The sequence below is a fragment of the Symphodus melops genome (genome assembly GCF_947650265.1).
Source record: "Symphodus melops genome assembly, chromosome: 14".
In the NCBI taxonomy this organism is placed as follows: Eukaryota; Metazoa; Chordata; class Actinopteri; order Labriformes; family Labridae; genus Symphodus; species Symphodus melops.
The window spans coordinates 1,263,534-1,283,775 of NC_136704.1; the positions used below are offsets into that span (position 1 = coordinate 1,263,534).

The 20,242-nt window shown below is 45.8% G+C and overlaps 1 protein-coding gene across 2 annotated transcripts in view; it reads left to right on the forward strand.

Moving 5' to 3' along the window:
* Nucleotides 1-20,242, forward strand: part of mmp16a (matrix metallopeptidase 16a (membrane-inserted)) — a 39,420-nt gene that overhangs the window by 16,777 nt on the left and 2,401 nt on the right. Inside the window, exons 2-8 of one of the 2 annotated variants that reach the window (XM_079361319.1) lie at nt 600-748; nt 2,047-2,061; nt 2,720-2,842; nt 3,204-3,508; nt 12,979-13,140; nt 14,351-14,568; nt 17,523-17,661. In XM_079361319.1, the coding sequence (XP_079217445.1) occupies nt 600-748; nt 2,047-2,061; nt 2,720-2,842; nt 3,204-3,508; nt 12,979-13,140; nt 14,351-14,568; nt 17,523-17,661 (1,111 nt within the window). The remainder of the gene's footprint in view (nt 1-599; nt 749-2,046; nt 2,062-2,719; nt 2,843-3,203; nt 3,509-12,978; nt 13,141-14,350; nt 14,569-17,522; nt 17,662-20,242) is intronic. The other variant, XM_079361320.1, reaches the window with a different exon arrangement.

A 20,242-nucleotide genomic window follows, 5' to 3' on the forward strand; every position in this document is an offset into this window, starting at 1 on the left:
GTGGTCCAGGATCATGGATTATTGGTTGGGTGTGATATCATTGAAAATCAAGGAGTGGATGAAGAACACGTACTACATCTGAGTGCACAGAGAGTGTGAGAGGTTTTTTGAGAGGTGGTCTTGGGACAGTTCGTTTGAGGAGATGCTGTGGATCTGATCTGAGGATGATAGAAAGTTGCTGTTATTGCATGCCACTGCCACTGTAGCATCTTTGGTGACTAGCTTTTGGTGCATTACTGGATCCACTGGAATGGAGTGTGGGAGAATCTACTGTACTAGTTTGGGATGAGGCATTAACACAATTTATTCATGTCAACGAATATAAGTCGTTGATTACGTCAACGACGTGAACATGTTACATGCTCTCATGGTTACGTAGTCCACACAGGAGCGTGCTCTGAACACACTTTGACATAGAACTAAATTGTAAAGATCATGCACATATACCTGTGCTAGCTATTTGAGTCAGTTAGGGTGTGACCGCTGCATCTCAACAAAAACACATCTTTTTGTGTATTACATTTTTTTTCCACACATTATCCACTCTCACCCATATTATCTCACCTGTTGCCTCCTCCTGCCCTCCTCTGTCCCTCCAGGCGTGGCTGCAGAGGTACGGTTACCTGCCGTCTGCAGACCCTCGGATGTCTGTGCTGCGTTCTACTCAGGCCATGCAGTCAGCTATCGCTGCTATGCAGCGCCGCTACGGCCTCAATGTGACGGGGAACCTGGACAGGAACACAATAGAGTGAGTCCCAAAAAACACCTACCTGTACAGGTAACACAGAGTCACAACACCTGTACACATAACAAAGAGTCACAACACACCTGTACAGGTAACACAGAGTCACAGCACACCTGTAAAGGTAACATGGAGTCACAGCACACCTGTACAGGTAACACAGAGTCACAGCACACCTGTAAAGGTAACATGGAGTCATAACACACCTGTACAGGTAACACAGAGTCACAGCACACCTGTAAAGGTAACATGGAGTCACAGCACACCTGTACAGGTAACACAGAGTCACAGCACAAGTGTAAAGGTAACATGGAGTCATAACACACCTGTACAGGTAACATGGAGTCACAACACACCTGTACAGGTAACACAGAGTCACAGCACACCTGTACAGGTAACATGGAGTCACAACACACCTGTACAGGTAACGCTGAGTCATTATATACCTGTACAGGTAACAGAGTCACAGCACACCTGTACAGGTAACGGAGTCACAGCACACCTGTACAGGTAACAGAGTCACAGCACACCTGTACAGGTAACAGTCACAGCACAAGTGTACAGGTAACACAGAGTCACAGCACACCTGTACAGGTAACAGAGTCACAGCACACCTGTACAGGTAACAGTCACAGCACAAGTGTACAGGTAACACAGAGTCACAGCACACCTGTACAGGTAACACATAGTCACAGCACACCTGTACAGGTAACAGAGTCACAGCACACCTGTACAGGTAACAGAGTCACAGCACACCTGTACAGGTAACAGAGTCACAGCACACCTGTACAGGTAACACAGAGTCACAGCACACCTGTACAGGTAACAGAGTCACAGCACACCTGTACAGGTAACACAGAGTCACAGCACACCTGTACAGGTAACACAGAGTCACAGCACACCTGTACAGGTAACAGAGTCACAGCACACCTGTACAAGTAACACAGAGTCACAGCACACCTGTACAGGTAACAGAGTCACAGCACACCTGTACAAGTAACACAGAGTCACAGCACACTTGTAAAGGTAACATGGAGTCATAACACACCTGTAAAGGTAACGCTGAGTAATTATATGCCTGTACAGGTAACAGAGTCACAGCACACCTGTAAAGGTAACACAGAGTCACAACACACCTGTACAGGTGACCTGGATCACACCGTTGCACCTGTTCTGTCTTACCTGTAACGCTGACACCCCTCAGATCAACACACAGCCAGATGTTTCTGCTGCCTGTGTGTGATCACAGGTAACACTAACACCTGTGTATATCTCTGTCTCCCCTCTGCTGCACTGTGACACAGTGACAACACAATAAGGTAAGGCAGCTGTCTGTTTATGTACGTTTTTGGTTTTACACTAGGAGACACTGGACCTGTTCACAGAACTCCTGTTCTGTCTGACAGGTCCTGTCTGTCAGGTCCTGTCTGTCAGGTCCTGTCTGTCAGGTCCTGTCTGTCAGGTCCTGTCTAACAGGTCCTGTCTAACAGGTCCTGTCTGTCAGGTCCTGTCTGTCAGGTCCTGTCTAACAGGTCCTGTCTGTCAGGTCCTGTCTGTCAGGTCCTGTCTAACAGGTCCTGTCTAACAGATCCTGTCTAACAGGTCCTGTCTGTCAGGTCCTGTCTGTCAGGTCCTGTCTGTCAGGTCCTGTCTGTCAGGTCCTGTCTGTCAGGTCCTGTCTGTCAGGTCCTGTCTGTCTGTCTGTAGTAAGTTTCAGGAACACAGTCAGCTTCCATGTTTAACAATGATGGAAGTCCTCGCCCATCCACAGAGCTGAAGAGAGAAAGTTCTTTATCAACAGTTTATAAAATGTTCTCTCGTCATTAACCAATCAGACATACTTGTTAACGGGTCCACCTTTCTATGAGCAGAGAACTCTGTCTCTGTTCATGAAGGATTCACATTCATCGTTCTTCATCACTTTATAAATGATGGTGATCAGAGTTCACCTGTGTGATCCTTTGCTCCGCCCCTCAGGTGGATGAAGAAGCCTAGGTGTGGAGTTCCTGACCTTATAGAAGGCTCATCGAGGTTCAGCGTGAGGAAACGACGGTACGCTCTGACAGGACAGAAGTGGCAGCACAAACACATCACATACAGGTGAGTCATTATTATATTATAAAAACAGACCTGTATGCGGGCTGATCTGAGCCGTCGAACAGACTCGGCAGCGCGTCCCTTTTATGTATATATGCATCGCTTTGAAAATGGGCTGCTGTAGGATTAGTGGAGTTGTATATTGGTTGGTGAGGGAGAAATGAAATTGAGTATCAAAGTGTTTTAAGTGATCTTCATCTGACGGTGCTTACAGCACTGCAAAAATGCCCAACCCGTGTGGCGTATCTACGCTCAGGATGCTGATTGATCAAATCACTGAACTGCAAATGGGTGCGACTGGAAAAAACTAAATGGACATAGACTTTGACTCTAATATCAAACTCCTCCCCCTCTGACTCTGCAGCATAAAGAATGTGACGCCAAAAGTTGGTGCAGAGGAGACACATGACGCCATAAGAAGAGCGTTTGACGTTTGGCAGAATGTGACGCCGCTGCGTTTCGAGGCGGTGCCGTACAGCGAGATGGAGAGGACAAAAAAAGACGTGGACATCACTATCATATTCGCCTCAGGTTTCCATGGTGACAGCTCACCGTTTGATGGCGAGGGAGGCTTCCTGGCCCATGCCTACTTCCCAGGGCCAGGGATTGGAGGAGACACACACTTCGACTCGGACGAGCCGTGGACACTTGGAAACCCGAACCACGATGGTGAGCAGCGTTTTTTTAACAGTGTCAGAGAACCAGAGTGTCAAAGAGTCATAGTGTCAGAGAACCAGAGAGTCATAGTGTCAGAGAACCAGACAGTCATAGTGTCAGAGAACCAGAGAGCCATAGTGTCAGAGAACCAGAGAGTCATAGTGTCAGAGAACCAGAGAGTCATAGTGTCAGAGAACCAGAGAGTCATAGTGTCAAAGAGTCATAGTGTCAGAGAACCAGAGAGTCATAGTGTCAAAGAGTCATAGTGTCAGAGAACCAGAGAGTCATAGTGTCAGAGAACCAGAGAGTCATAGTGTCAAAGAGTCATAGTGTCAGAGAACCAGAGAGTCATAGTGTCAGAGAACCAGAGAGTCATAGTGTCAGAGAACCAGAGAGTCAAAGTGTCAAAGAGTCGTAGTGTCAGAGAACCAGAGAGTCATAGTGTCAGAGAACCAGAGAGTCATAGTGTCAGAGAACCAGAGATTCATAGTGTCAGAGAACCAGAGATTCATAGTGTCAGAGAACCAGAGAGTCATAGTGTCAGAGAACCAGAGAGTCATAGTGTCAAAGAGTCATAGTGTCAGAGAGTCATAGTGTCAAAGAGTCATAGTGTCAGAGAACCAGAGAGTCATAGTGTCAAAGAGTCATAGTGTCATAGTGTCAGAGAACCAGAGAGTCATAGTGTCAGAGAACCAGAGAGTCATAGTGTCAGAGAACCAGAGATTCAAAGAGTCATAGTGTCAAAGAGTCATAGTGTCAGAGAACCAGAGAGTCATAGTGTCATAGTGTCAGAGAACCAGAGATTCAAAGAGTCATAGTGTCAAAGAGTCATAGTGTCAGAGAACCAGAGAGTCATAGTGTCAGAGAACCAGAGAGTCATAGTGTCAGAGAACCAGAGAGTAATAGTGTCAAATAGTCATAGTGTCAAAGAGTCATAGTGTCAGAGAACCAGAGAGTCATAGTGTCAGAGAACCAGAGAGTCATAGTGTCAGAGAACCAGAGAGTCATAGTGTCAGAGAACCAAAGAGTCATAGTGTCAAAGAGCCAGAGAGTTATAGTGTCAGAGAGTCAGAGAACCAAAGAGTCATAGTGTCAGAGAACCAGAGAGTCATAGTGTCAGAGAAACAGAGAATCATAGTGTCAGAGAACCAGAGAGTTATAGTGTCAGAGAACCAGAGAGTTATAGTGTCAGAGAAACAGAGAGTCATAGTGTCAGAGAACCAGAGAGTCATAGTGTCAAAGAGTCATAGTGTCAGAGAACCAGAGAGTCATAGTGTCAGAGAACCAGAGAGTCATAGTGTCAAACAGTCATAGTGTCAGAGAACCAGAGAGTCAAAGTGTCAAAGAGTCATAATGTCAGAGAACCAGAGAGTCATAGTGTCAAAGAGTCATAGTGTCATAGTGTCAGAGAACCAGAGAGTCAAAGAGTCATAGTGTCATAGTGTCAGGGAACCAGAGAGTCAAAGAGTCATAGTGTCATAGTGTCAGAGAACCAGAGAGTCATAGTGTCAGAGAACCAGAGAGTCATAGTGTCAGAGAACCAGAGAGTCAAAGAGTCATCGTGTCATAGTGTCAGAGAACCAGAGAGTCATAGTGTCAGAGAACCAGAGAGCCATAGTGTCAGAGAACCAGAGAGTCATAGTGTCAAAGAGTCATAGTGTCAGAGAACCAGAGAGTCATAGTGTCAAAGAGTCATAGTGTCAGAGAACCAGAGAGTCATAGTGTCAAAGAGTCATAGTGTCAGAGAACCAGAGAGTCATAGTGTCAAAGAGTCATAATGTCAGAGAACCAGAGAGTCATAGTGTCAGAGAACCAGATAGTCAAAGAGTCATAGTGTCGGAGAACCAGAGAGTCATAGTGTCAAAGAGTCATAGTGTCAGAGAACCAGAGAGTTATAGTGTCAGAGAACAAGAGAGTTATAGTGTCAGAGAACCAGAGAGTCAAAGAGTCATAGTGTCAGAGAACCAGAGAGTCAAAGTGTCAAAGAGTCATAGTGTCAGAGAACCAGAGAGTCATAGTGTCAGAGAACCAGAGAGTTATAGTGTCAGAGAACCAGAGAGTCAAAGTGTCAGAGAACCAGAGAGTTATAGTGTCAGAGAACCAGAGAGTCATAGTGTCAGAGAACCAGAGAGTCATAGTGTCAGAGAACCAGAGAGTCAAAGTGTCATAGTGTCAGAGAACCAGAGTGTCAAAGAGTCATAGTGTCAGAGAACCAGAGAGTCATAGTGTCATAGTGTCAGAGAACCAGAGAGTAATAGTGTGAAAGAGTCATAGTGTCAGAGAACCAGAGCGTCATAGTGTCAGAGAACCAAAGAGTCATAGTGTCAGAGAACCAGAGAGTCATAGTGTCAGAGAACCAAAGAGTCATAGTGTAAAAGTACCAGAGAGTCATACTGTCAAAGAACCAGAGAGTCAAAGCGTCATAGAACCAAAGAGTCATAGTGTCAGAGAGTCAGAGAACCAAAGAGTCATAGTGTCAGAGAACCAGAGAGTCATAGTGTCAGAGAACCAGAGAGTCATAGTGTCAGAGAACCAGAGAGTCATAGTGTCAGAGAACCAGAGAGTCATAGTGTCAGAGAACCAGAGAGTTATAGTGTCAGAGAACCAGAGAGTCATAGTGTCAGAGAACCAGAGAGTTATAGTGTCAGAGAACCAGAGAGTCATAGTGTCAGAGAACCAGAGAGTGAAAGAGTCAGAGAACCAGAGAGTCAAAGAGTCATAGTGTCAGAGAACCAGAGAGTCAAAGAGTCATAGTGTCAGAGAACCAGAGAGTCATAGTGTCAGAGAACCAGAGAGTCATAGTGTCAGAGAACCAGAGAGTCAAAGTGTCATAGTGTCAGAGAACCAGAGTGTCAAAGAGTCATAGTGTCAGAGAACCAGAGAGTCATAGTGTCATAGTGTCAGAGAACCAGAGAGTAATAGTGTGAAAGAGTCATAGTGTCAGAGAACCAGAGCGTCATAGTGTCAGAGAACCAAAGAGTCATAGTGTCAGAGAACCAGAGAGTCATAGTGTCAGAGAACCAAAGAGTCATAGTGTAAAAGTACCAGAGAGTCATACTGTCAAAGAACCAGAGAGTCAAAGCGTCATAGAACCAAAGAGTCATAGTGTCAGAGAGTCAGAGAACCAAAGAGTCATAGTGTCAGAGAACCAGAGAGTCATAGTGTCAGAGAACCAGAGAGTCATAGTGTCAGAGAACCAGAGAGTCATAGTGTCAGAGAACCAGAGAGTCATAGTGTCAGAGAACCAGAGAGTTATAGTGTCAGAGAACCAGAGAGTCATAGTGTCAGAGAACCAGAGAGTTATAGTGTCAGAGAACCAGAGAGTCATAGTGTCAGAGAACCAGAGAGTGAAAGAGTCAGAGAACCAGAGAGTCAAAGAGTCATAGTGTCAGAGAACCAGAGAGTCAAAGAGTCATAGTGTCAGAGAACCAGAGAGTCATAGTGTCAGAGAACCAGAGAGTCATAGTGTCAGAGAACCAGAGATTCAAAGAGTCAGTGTCAGAGAACTAGAGAGTCAAAGTGTCAGAGAACCAGAGAGTCAAAGTGTCAGAGAACCAGAGAGTCAAAGTGTCAGAGAACCAGAGAGTCAATGAGTCATAGTGTCAGAGAACCAGAGAACCAGAGAGTGAAAGAGTCAGAGAACCAGAGAGTCAAAGTGTCATAGTGTCAGAGAACCAGAGAGTCAAAGAGTCATAGTGTCAGAGAACCAGAGAGTCAAAGAGTCATAGTGTCAGAGAACCAGAGAGTCATAGTGTCAGAGAACCAGAGATTCAAAGAGTCAGTGTCAGAGAACTAGAGAGTCAAAGTGTCAGAGAACCAGAGAGTCAAAGTGTCAGAGAACCAGAGAGTCAATGAGTCATAGTGTCAGAGAACCAGAGAGTCAAAGTGTCAGAGAACCAGAGAGTCAATGAGTCTTAGTGTCAGAGAACCAGAGAACTAGAGAGTCAAAGAGTCATACTGTCAGAGAACCAGAGAACCAAAGAGTCATAGTGTCAGAGAACCAGAGAGTCATAGTGTCAGAGAACCAGAGAGTTATAGTGTCAGAGAACCAGAGAGTCATAGTGTCAGAGAACCAGAGAGTTATAGTGTCAGAGAACCAGAGAGTCATAGTGTCAGAGAACCAGAGAGTTATAGTGTCAGAGAACCAGAGAGTCATAGTGTCAGAGAACCAGAGAGTGAAAGAGTCAGAGAACCAGAGAGTCAAAGAGTCATAGTGTCAGAGAACCAGAGAGTCAAAGAGTCATGGTGTCAGAGAACCAGAGAGTGAAAGAGTCAGTGTCAGAGAACTAGAGAGTCAAAGTGTCAGAGAACCAGAGAGTCAAAGTGTCAGAGAACCAGAGAGTCAAAGAGTCATACTGTCAGAGAGTCAAAGAGTCATAGTGTCAAAGAACCAGAGAGTCAAAGAGTCAAAGAACTAGTGAGTAAAAGAACCAGAGAGTCAAAGAGTCATAGTGTCAGAGAACCAAAGAGTCATAGTGTCTGAGAACCAGAGAGTCAAAGTGTCAGAGAACCAGAGAGTCAAAGAGTCATAGTGTCAGAGAACCAGAGAGTCAAAGTGTCAGAGAACCAGAGAGTCATAGTGTCAGAGAACCAGAGAGTCAAAGTGTCAGAGAACCAGAGAGTCATAGTGTCAGAGAACCAGAGAGTCAAAGTGTCAGAGAACCAGAGAGTCAAAGTGTCAGAGAACCAGAGAGTCAAAGAGTCATAGTGTCAGAGAACCAGAGAGTCAAAGTGTCAGAGAACCAGAGAGTCAAAGTGTCAGAGAACCAGAGAGTCAAAGAGTCATAGTGTCAGAGAACCAGAGAGTCAAAGTGTCAGAGAACCAGAGAGTCAAAGTGTCAGAGAACCAGAGAGTCAAAGAGTCATAGTGTCAGAGAACCAGAGAGTCAAAGTGTCAGAGAACCAGAGAGTCAAAGTGTCAGAGAACCAGAGAGTCAAAGAGTCATAGTGTCTGAGAACCAGAGAGTCAAAGTGTCAGAGAACCAGAGAGTCAAAGTGTCAGAGAACCAGAGAGTCAAAGAGTCATAGTGTCATAGTGTCAGAGAACCAGAGAGTCAAAGTGTCAGAGAACCAGAGAGTCAAAGTGTCAGAGAACCAGAGAGTCAAAGTGTCAGAGAACCAGAGAGTCAAAAAGTCATAGTGTCTGAGAAACAGAGAGTCAAAGTGTCAGAGAACCAGAGAGTCAAAGAGTCATAGTGTCTGATTTACTAAGATCTCAAATAAAGAGTACTAAATTGCGTGCTCATTGCAAAAGTTTGCACGTTTGGCTTGTGGGCGTTTTACGGGTGATTTACTCAGAACATTTGCGTGAATGACGTCAGGTGATAACCTTGTGGAGGCCGTAGGATTTCTGTCAGGCTTTAACGCGTTCTACTGGTTTACATCACAGAGAGTTTGGACAGAAAGCTGGACGACTGCAGGCGCAAAATAGATATTAGTGAGAGGCAAATGAACGTCCAGTATTTTCAAGTAATACATCTGAATATAACAAAAGGAAGAAGTGGCTTATAAGAAAACCTCGGAATTAAACACGGTCCTCTTTGGCACTGGTGCTCAGTGTGTGTGTGTGTGTGTGTGTGTGTGTGTGTGTGTGTGTGTGTGTGTGTGTGTGTGTGTGTGTGTGTGTGTGTGTGTGTGTGTGTGTGTGTGTGTGTGTGTGTGTGTGTGTGTGTGTGTGTGTGTGTGTGTGTGTGTGTGTGTGTGTGTGTGTGTGTGTGTGTGTGTGTGTGTGTGTGTGTGTGTGTGTGTGTGTGTGTGTGTGTGTGTGCCACTCGTGCACCAGAAGCTGGTCAGCGCTGTGTTTGATCGGACATAAATCTCATGGCAACAGGTACTGAAGTTGGGGGTACAAGCATGGTGAGCCCCCCGTTCAAGTGTCCCACAGCGCAGCAGCAGGGGGGGGGGCAGCATCGGGGGGGGGGGCATCATCGGGGGGGAGGCTGTAGAGTGAAGAGACGAGCGCGCTCTGGAGAAGCACCAGAGACTTGAGAAAATGAAATGTCCAGTTTAAAATGTGATGTTGGTGAGAAGAAGGAAACAGGACGACATCATGTCAATGTGTCAATTCTTTAGAACAGACGCTGTGAATGTTCACAGTTTAATCAGGACGTTTCTTTAAACTATTATTGAAACAAGATACTAAATAAAATCATCCCATTGATGTTTCTGTCATTGAAACATGTGAACACGTCTTTTATTGATCCTGTGTCTCCTCCTACCTGCAGCCTGCAGTGTGTCTCACTGTGTCTCCTCCTACCTGCAGCCTGCAGTGTGTCTCACTGTGTCTCCTCCTACCTGCAGCCTGCAGTGTGTCACACTGTGTCTCCTCCTACCTGCAGCCTGCAGTGTGTCACACTGTGTCTCCTCCTACCTGCAGCCTGCAGTGTGTCTCACTGTGTCTCCTCCTACCTGCAGCCTGCAGTGTGTCTCACTGTGTCTCCTCCTACCTGCAGCCTGCAGTGTGTCTCACTGTGTCTCCTCCTACCTGCAGCCTGCAGTGTGTCTCACTGTGTCTCCTCCTACCTGCAGCCTGCAGTGTGTCTCACTGTGTCTCCTCCTACCTGCAGCCTGCAGTGTGTCTCACTGTGTCTCCTCCTACCTGCAGCCTGCAGTGTGTCTCACTGTGTCTCCTCCTACCTGCAGCCTGCAGTGTGTCTCACTGTGTCACCTCCTACCTGCAGCCTGCAGTGTGTCTCACTGTGTCTCCTCCTACCTGCAGCCTGCAGTGTGTCTCACTGTGTCTCCTCCTACCTGCAGCCTGCAGTGTGTCTCACTGTGTCTCCTCCTACCTGCAGCCTGCAGTGTGTCTCACTGTGTCTCCTCCTACCTGCAGCCTGCAGTGTGTCTCACTGTGTCTCCTCCTACCTGCAGCCTGCAGTGTGTCTCACTGTGTCTCCTCCTACCTGCAGCCTGCAGTGTGTCTCACTGTGTCTCCTCCTACCTGCAGCCTGCAGTGTGTCTCACTGTGTCTCCTCCTACCTGCAGCCTGCAGTGTGTCTCACTGTGTCTCCTCCTACCTGCAGCCTGCAGTGTGTCTCACTGTGTCTCCTACCTGCAGCCTGCAGTGTGTCTCACTGTGTCTCCTACCTGCAGTGTGTCTCACTGTGTCTCCTCCTACCTGCAGCCTGCAGTGTGTCTCACTGTGTCTCCTCCTACCTGCAGCCTGCAGTGTGTCTCACTGTGTCTCCTCCTACCTGCAGCCTGCAGTGTGTCTCACTGTGTCTCCTCCTACCTGCAGCCTGCAGTGTGTCTCACTGTGTCCTCCTACCTGCAGCCTGCAGTGTGTCTCACTGTGTCTCCTCCTACCTGCAGCCTGCAGTGTGTCTCACTGTGTCTCCTCCTACCTGCAGCCTGCAGTGTGTCTCACTGTGTCTCCTCCTACCTGCAGCCTGCAGTGTGTCTCACTGTGTCCTCCTACCTGCAGCCTGCAGTGTGTCTCACTGTGTCTCCTCCTACCTGCAGCCTGCAGTGTGTCTCACTGTGTCTCCTCCTACCTGCAGCCTGCAGTGTGTCTCACTGTGTCTCCTCCTACCTGCAGCCTGCAGTGTGTCTCACTGTGTCTCCTCCTACCTGCAGCCTGCAGTGTGTCTCACTGTGTCTCCTCCTACCTGCAGCCTGCAGTGTGTCTCACTGTGTCTCCTCCTACCTGCAGCCTGCAGTGTGTCTCACTGTGTCTCCTACCTGCAGCCTGCAGTGTGTCTCACTGTGTCTCCTACCTGCAGTGTGTCTCACTGTGTCTCCTCCTACCTGCAGCCTGCAGTGTGTCTCACTGTGTCTCCTCCTACCTGCAGCCTGCAGTGTGTCTCACTGTGTCTCCTCCTACCTGCAGCCTGCAGTGTGTCTCACTGTGTCTCCTCCTACCTGCAGCCTGCAGTGTGTCTCACTGTGTCCTCCTACCTGCAGCCTGCAGTGTGTCTCACTGTGTCTCCTCCTACCTGCAGCCTGCAGTGTGTCTCACTGTGTCTCCTCCTACCTGCAGCCTGCAGTGTGTCTCACTGTGTCTCCTCCTACCTGCAGCCTGCAGTGTGTCTCACTGTGTCTCCTCCTACCTGCAGCCTGCAGTGTGTCTCACTGTGTCCTCCTACCTGCAGCCTGCAGTGTGTCTCACTGTGTCTCCTCCTACCTGCAGCCTGCAGTGTGTCTCACTGTGTCTCCTCCTACCTGCAGCCTGCAGTGTGTCTCACTGTGTCTCCTCCTACCTGCAGCCTGCAGTGTGTCTCACTGTGTCTCCTCCTACCTGCAGCCTGCAGTGTGTCTCACTGTGTCTCCTCCTACCTGCAGCCTGCAGTGTGTCTCACTGTGTCTCCTCCTACCTGCAGCCTGCAGTGTGTCTCACTGTCTCCTCCTACCTGCAGCCTGCAGTGTGTCTCACTGTGTGTACTAACTTACCTTCTTTACATTTTCTCCTCCCAGTATTTGACACTCTGAGGCAGAAACACCTCGTTTTACATCTTCATTAATACAAACGTGCTAAAGGAACAGTACGTGTTGTTTAGCTCATATAAAGACTCAGTCCTCACTGCACGCTGTTAGCACATCAGATTTTTGCTGCTGGTATCAAGTTTGCACACGTTTTAATACACACACACGTTTATTAAATCTGGCCCTTAGTGTCAAATAATCAGAGAGTCAGAGTTGGAGAATCAGAGAGTTATGAGGACTCGGTTTAGACACATGATGAGTAAATGTTAATATCTATACATGTCATAGTGAAACATGGAGCTCAGAATACGGACTGTTTGGCTCTGCGGTCCCTGAGAGTCAGAATCAAACAATCAGAGAGTCAAAAAGACGGGTAATTCGGAAGTCAAAGAGTCAGTCATGATTCCAGGACAGTCTGCACACATGACGACTATATTTAATGCACCAGAGTTTCAGAGTCAAACATGGGGACAGATCTAGAGAGAGAGAGAGAGAGAGAGAGCGCATCAAGGTTTCAGTGTTGTTCAGCTCACCAGGCTGACTCCACAAATAAACCGCCGCCCACTGACAGCAGCATTCACCTCCACGTGGGCGCAGTACTCTCTTCCGCCCACACACACATACACACACGCTGAAGCACACACCCTATGGCGAGCAGAATGGTTAAGCTGCATGCACGCCGCATGCAGGTGTGATTATTTCATAAAAATTCACACCACGTGTGGATACGACATGCAGCGTGACTTACAGACGCTTGATCCTGCGTTTGTTTCATTGTATTGTTCAGTCTCTTCGGGCGGTGTTATCTACATCAACAGCAAGATTTGATTTGGGAGTTTCCACTGCAGTGATGAAAACTAAAGTAAAAGTTCCAGTCTGGAAACATTTGATCCCTGACATGGTTTGAATCAGAGACACTGTTTGTTTGTTACAACATTTGAGCAGGGTTAGGGTTACCGTAACACACACACACACACACACACACACACACACCTACACACGCACGTACCCCCTTTGTCTCTCGCCCTGTCACACCTCTCTCTCTCTCTTCCTGTCTGCAGGGAACGACCTGTTTCTGGTGGCGGTCCACGAGCTCGGACACGCTCTGGGACTGGAACACTCCAACGACCCGACAGCCATCATGGCTCCATTCTATCAGTACATGGACACGGAGAACTTCAGACTGCCCATGGACGACCTGCTGGGGATCCAGAAGATCTATGGTGAGTGTGTGTGTGCTGCACGGAATGGTTCAGCTGTGTGCAGTGTGTAGGTACAACATGCAGCGTGACTTTCAGACGCATTTTCGTGCGTGTTTTTAATTTTATTGGTCAGTCTCTTCAGGCGGTGTTATCTCGCCTATTTATGCACAGTTGGGAAAAATCAGTGGATGTTGATCATAAAAGCCAGCCCACATGTTTTTACAAACTCTGAGTGCCTCTGGTTCAAACCATGCATCTTCTTTTTGTTCCAGTTTCACTAACTTTAATCTGATCCTTATAGTCTGTTCTTCTACCTGTCCGCCAGAGCTCTGGCTCAGTGATGATGTCAGAGCTCTGGCTCAGTGATGATGTCAGAGCTCTGGCTCAGTGATGATGTCAGAGCTCTGGCTCAGTGATGATGTCAGAGCTCTGGCTCAGTGATGATGTCAGAGCTCTGGCTCAGTGATGATGTCAGAGCTCTGGCTCAGTGATGATGTCAGAGCTCTGGCTCAGTGATGATGTCAGAGCTCTGGCTCAGTGATGATGTCAGAGCTCTGGCTCAGTGATGATGTCAGAGCTCTGGCACAGTGATGATGTCAGTGATGATGTCAGAGCTCTGGCTCAGTGATGATGTCAGAGCTCTGGCTCAGTGATGATGTCAGAGCTCTGGCTCAGTGATGATGTCAGAGCTCTGGCTCAGTGATGATGTCAGTGATGATGTCAGAGCTCTGGCTCAGTGATGATGTCAGAGCTCTGGCACAGTGATGATGTCAGTGATGATGTCAGAGCTCTGGCTCAGTGATGATGTCAGAGCTCTGGCTCAGTGATGATGTCAGAGCTCTGGCACAGTGATGATGTCAGAGCTCTGGCTCAGTGATGATGTCAGAGCTCTGGCTCAGTGATGATGTCAGAGCTCTGGCACAGTGATGATGTCAGAGCTCTGGCACAGTGATGATGTCAGAGCTCTGGCTCAGTGATGATGTCAGAGCTCTGGCTCAGTGATGATGTCAGAGCTCTGGCTCAGTGATGATGTCAGAGCTCTGGCTCAGTGATGATGTCAGAGCTCTGGCTCAGTGATGATGTCAGAGCTCTGGCTCAGTGATGATGTCAGAGCTCTCGCTCAGTGATGATGTCAGAGCTCTCGCTCAGTCATGTCACCATGATGTTGACATGTTTTCTTAGGTTTCAGTATAAATAACGTCTACTCACCTCTTCCTGTGTTCTCCTGCAGGTCCTCCTGATAAACTCCCACAGCCCACCAGACCTCTGCCCACAGCACCCCCTCCTCGCTCTCTCCCCCCCTCTGACCCCCGTAAACCAGACAGACAGACCAGACCCCCCCGACTGCCCCCCGGAGACAGACCATCCCACCCCAATGCTAAACCCAACATCTGTGAGGGTGGCTTCAACACACTCGCCATCCTGAGGAGGGAGATGTTCGTCTTCAAGGTGATTCTGTGTTAATATACTTTGTGTTTTCACAGCCATCCGTGCCATATTTGGTAGGCGGCGTGTAAGTCAGATGACGATAGCCGCTATGTAAATACCAGAGATCATATGATAGCAGCTAACAGCTAACTAATAAACTCAACAAAGGAGAAAAACGCTACACAAACAAAACCAACGAAGAAGACATCCAGCAGGTCATCTCCTCTGTCACTGTCATGTGACTCTTTATTACAAGAACTCAATCCAGCTTTGTTTCAGAGAAGGCTGTGAGCGGCGAGGACAAATACACACGCAAACAATCAATGCTTTAAACACGCCAGAGTTCTGTTTGTCGACGTAACACGGGAAGTGACCATTCTTTCAACCAATCAGAGGACTGCAGGGTTTAGCTCCACCTTTTCAGGTCAGCTCCACATTCTTGGCTCCCCAACGAAAGGGTCCCAAAAAGTGGGACGGTACAGATCGGTTATTTCTGAATCTTTCCTGGGATTAGTCTATGGAAACATCACAAAATGCACGCCGTACCGAGACAAACCGAGCTGGACCGCTACATTAAACTCACTATATAGTCCACTACATTAACTCTATATATAGTCCACTACATTAACTCTATATAGTCCACTACATTAACTCTATATATAGTCCACTACATTAACTCTATATAGTCCACTACATTAACTCTATATAGTCCACTACATTAACTCTATATATAGTCCACTACATTAACTCTATATAGTCCACTACATTAACTCTATATATAGTCCACTACATTAACTCTATATAGTCCACTACATTAACTCTATATAGTCCACTACATTAACTCTATATAGTCCACTACATTAACTCTCTATATAGTCCACTACATTAACTCTCTATATAGTCCACTACATTAACTCTATATATAGTCCACTACATTAACTCTCTATATAGTCCACTACATTAACTCTATATATAGTCCACTACATTAACTCTATATATAGTCCACTACACTAACTCTATATATAGTCCACTACATTAACTATATATAGTCCACTACACTAACTCTATATATAGTCCACTACATTACCTCTATATATAGTCCACTACATTAACTCTATATAGTCCACTACATTAACTCTATATAGTCCACTACATTAACTCTATATATAGTCCACTACATTAACTCACTATATAATCCACTACACTAACTCTATATATAATCCACTACATTAACTTTATATATAGTCCACTACATTAACTCTCTATATAGTCCACTACATTAACTTTATATATAGTCCACTACATTAACTCTATATATAGTCCACTACATTAACTCTATATATAGTCCACTACACTAACTCTATATATAGTCCACTACATTAACTCTCTATATAGTCCACTACATTAACTCACTATATATAGTCCACTACATTAACTCTATATATAGTCCACTACATTAACTCACTATATATAGTCCACTACATTAACTCTATATATAGTCCACTACATTAACTCTATATATAGTCCACTACATTAACTCTATATATAGTCCACTACATTAACTCTATATATAGTCCACTACATTAACTCTATATAGTCCACTACATTAACTCTATATATAGTCCACTACATTAACTCTATATATAGTCCACTACATTAACTCTCTATATATAGTCCACTACATTAACTCTATATATAGTCCACTACATTAACTCTCTATATAGTCCACTACATTAACTCTATATAGTCCACTACATTAACTCACTATATAGTCCACTACATTAACTCTATATATAGTCCACTACATTAACTCTATATATAGTCCACTACATTAACTCTATATATAGTCCACTACACTAACTCTATATATAGTCCACTACACTAACTCTATATATAGTCCACTACACTAACTCTATATATAGTCCACTACATTAACTCACTATATAGTCCACTACATTAACTCACTATATAGTCCACTACATTAACTCACTATATAGTCCACTACATTAACTCACTATATAGTCCACTATATTAAACTCACTGTATAGTCCACTGATGGATGTCCTCCATCAGTCCTCTGGCCCCGTTTCCACCAAGCAGCCCGGTATGGATCAGTACAGTTTGGTTCGGTAAAGCCTTATCCTGTTTGTGTTTACACGACCAACTGTGCCATATTTGGTAAGCGGTGTGTAAGCTGGATGCCGATAGCCACGTCAGCTACATGACAGCGTGACATCGTAGCAGCGCGACACAGATTACACCACTAATAAATTCAACAAAGAAGAAAGACTCGACACAATAAACAAAGACCGTCTAGCAGTTCATCTACTCTGTCATTGCACTGTTGAAGTTCTCTTGTGTTCTCCTTTCGTGTTCTCCTTTTTCATTCTCCTCCGATATTCTCCTCATGTTCTTCTATTGTGTACTCCTCTTTTATTCTACACTGATGTCCTCCTCTAATTTTCTCGTCTGATGTTCTACTTTGAAGTTCTCCTCATGTTCTCTTTGTGTTCTCTTCTTACATTCTCTGACATTTTCCTGATGTTCTCTTCTGATGTTCTTCTCTCATGTTCTCCTCTGACGTTCTACATTGGATTTTTCCTCTCATGTTCTCCTCTTGTGTTCTTCTCTTTCATTCTACTCAGACGTCCTCTTCTGATGTTTTCCTCTCATGTTCTCCTCTGACGTTCTACATTGGATTTTTCCTCTCATGTTCTCTTCTGTGTTCTCCCCTGAGGCTCTCCTCTGATGTTCTACTCTGGTGTTCTCTCATGTTCTCTTCTTATGTTCTCCTCTCATGTTCTACTTCGACATTCTTGTCTGTTATTCACCTCTGATATTCTCCTTGGGTTCTTGTCTGTTGTTCTTCTCTTACGTTCTCGTCTGTTGTTCCCGTCTGATGTTCTCCTCTGTTGTTCTCCTCCTGACATTCTACTTTAAAGTTCTCCTCTTGTGTTCTCCTGTCTCTTTCTAAGGATCACTGGTTCTGGAGAGTGAGAGATAACTCTGTGATGCCGGGGTACCCAATGCTCATCAGTGTGTTCTGGAGAGGTCTGCCCCCGAATATCGACGCCGCCTACGAGAACAGCAAGGGAAAGTTTGTGTTCTTCAAAGGTGCGCTCATGTTCTCCCCCTCCCATATATAATAATATAAGATATGTGTGAGTGTATGCCCCTCCCCCTCCCATATATAATAATATAAGATATGTGTGAGTGTATGCCCCTCCCCCTCCCATATATAATAATATAAGATATGTGTGAGTGTAAGTCCCTCCCCCTCCCATATATAATAATATAAGATATGTGTGAGTGTATGCCCCTCCCCCTCCCATATATAATAATATAAGATATGTGTGAGTGTAAGCCCCTCCCCCTCCCATATATAATAATATAAGGTATGTGTGAGTGTAAGCCCCTCCCCCTCCCATATATAATAATATAAGATATGTGTGAGTGTAAGCCCCTCCCCCTCCCATATATAATAATATAAGATATGTGTGAGTGTAAGCCCCTCCCATATATAATAATATAAGGTATGTGTGAGTGTAAGCCCCTCCCCCTCCCATATATAATAATATAAGGTATGTGTGAGTGTAAGCCCCTCCCCCTCCCATATATAATAATATAAGATATGTGTGAGTGTAAGCCCCTCCCCCTCCCATATATAATAATATAAGATATGTGTGAGTGTAAGCCCCTCCCCCTCCCATATATAATAATATAAGATATGTGTGAGTGTAAGTCCCTCCCCCTCCCATATATAATAATATAAGATATGTGTGAGTGTATGCCCCTCCCCCTCCCATATATAATAATATAAGATATGTGTGAGTGTAAGCCCCTCCCCCTCCCATATATAATAATATAAGGTATGTGTGAGTGTAAGCCCCTCCCCCTCCCATATATAATAATATAAGATATGTGTGAGTGTAAGCCCCTCCCCCTCCCATATATAATAATATAAGATATGTGTGAGTGTAAGCCCCTCCCATATATAATAATATAAGGTATGTGTGAGTGTAAGCCCCTCCCCCTCCCATATATAATAATATAAGGTATGTGTGAGTGTAAGCCCCTCCCATATATAATAATATAAGATATGTGTGAGTGTAAGCCCCTCCCCCTCCCATATATAATAATATAAGATATGTGTGAGTGTAAGCCCCTCCCCCTCCCATATATAATAATATAAGATATGTGAGTGTATGCCCCTCCCCCTCCCATATATAATAATATAAGATATGTGTGAGTGTAAGCCCCTCCCCCTCCACCATCTAATGATATAAGGTGTGTGTGAGTGTAAGCCCCTCCCCCTCCTACATCTAATGATATAAGGTGTGTGTGAGTGTAAGCCCCTCCCCCTCCTACATCTAATGATATAAGGTGTGTGAGTGTAAGCCCCTCCTACATCTAATGATATAAGGTGTGTGTGAGTGTAAGCCCCTCCCCCTCCTATATCTAATGATATAAGGTGTGTGTGAGTGTAAGCCCCTCCCCCTCCTACATCTAATGATATAAGGTGTGTGTGAGTGTAAGCCCCTCCCCCTCCTACATCTAATGATATAAGGTATGTGTGAGTGTAAGCCCCTCCCCCTCCACCATCTAATGATATAAGGTGTGTGTGAGTGTAAGCCCCTCCCCCTCCTACATCTAATGATATAAGGTGTGTGTGAGTGTAAGCCCCTCCTACATCTAATGATATAAGGTATGTGTGAGTGTAAGCCCCTCCCCCTCCTACATCTAATGATATAAGGTATGTGTGAGTGTAAGCCCCTCCCCCTCCTACATCTAATGATATAAGGTGTGTGAGTGTAAGCCCCTCCCCCTCCTACATCTAATGATATAAGGTGTGTGAGTGTAAGCCCCTCCCCCTCCTCCATCTAATGATATAAGGTGTGTGAGTGTAAGCCCCTCCCCCTCCTCCATCTAATGATATAAGGTATGTGTGAGTGTAAGCCCCTCCCCTTCCTACATCTAATGATATAAGGTGTGTGTGAGTGTAAGCCCCTCCCCCTCCTCCATCTAATGATATAAGGTGTGTGAGTGTAAGCCCCTCCCCCTCCTCCATCTAATGATATAAGGTGTGTGTGAGTGTAAGCCCCTCCCCCTCCTCCATCTAATGATATAAGGTGTGTGTGAGTGTAAGCCCCTCCCCCTCCTCCATCTAATGATATAAGGTGTGTGAGTGTAAGCCCCTCCCCCTCCTCCATCTAATGATATAAGGTATGTGTGAGTGTAAGCCCCTCCTACATCTAATGATATAAGGTGTGTGAGTGTAAGCCCCTCCCCCTCCTCCATCTAATGATATAAGGTATGTGTGAGTGTAAGCCCCTCCCCCTCCTACATCTAATGATATAAGGTATGTGTGAGTGTAAGCCCCTCCCCCTCCTTTATATATCGTGTTAGCCAAGCACCGTCCTCTGGTGTTCTTAATGAAGCCGATGTTGAAGTGCTCCTCCTCTTCCTCCTCCTTGCTGCTCCTCCTCACGCCTCCTCCTCCTTTCTGCTCCTCCTTGCTCCTCCTCATTGATCCTCTTCCTCCTCCTTACTGCTCCTCCTCACGCCTCCTCCTCCTTTCTGCTCCTCCTTACTCCTTCTCCTCCTCATTGATCCTCTTCCTCCTCCTTGCTGCTCCTCCTCACGCCTCCTCCTCCTTTCTGCTCCTCTTTACTCCTTCTCCTCCTCATTGATCCTC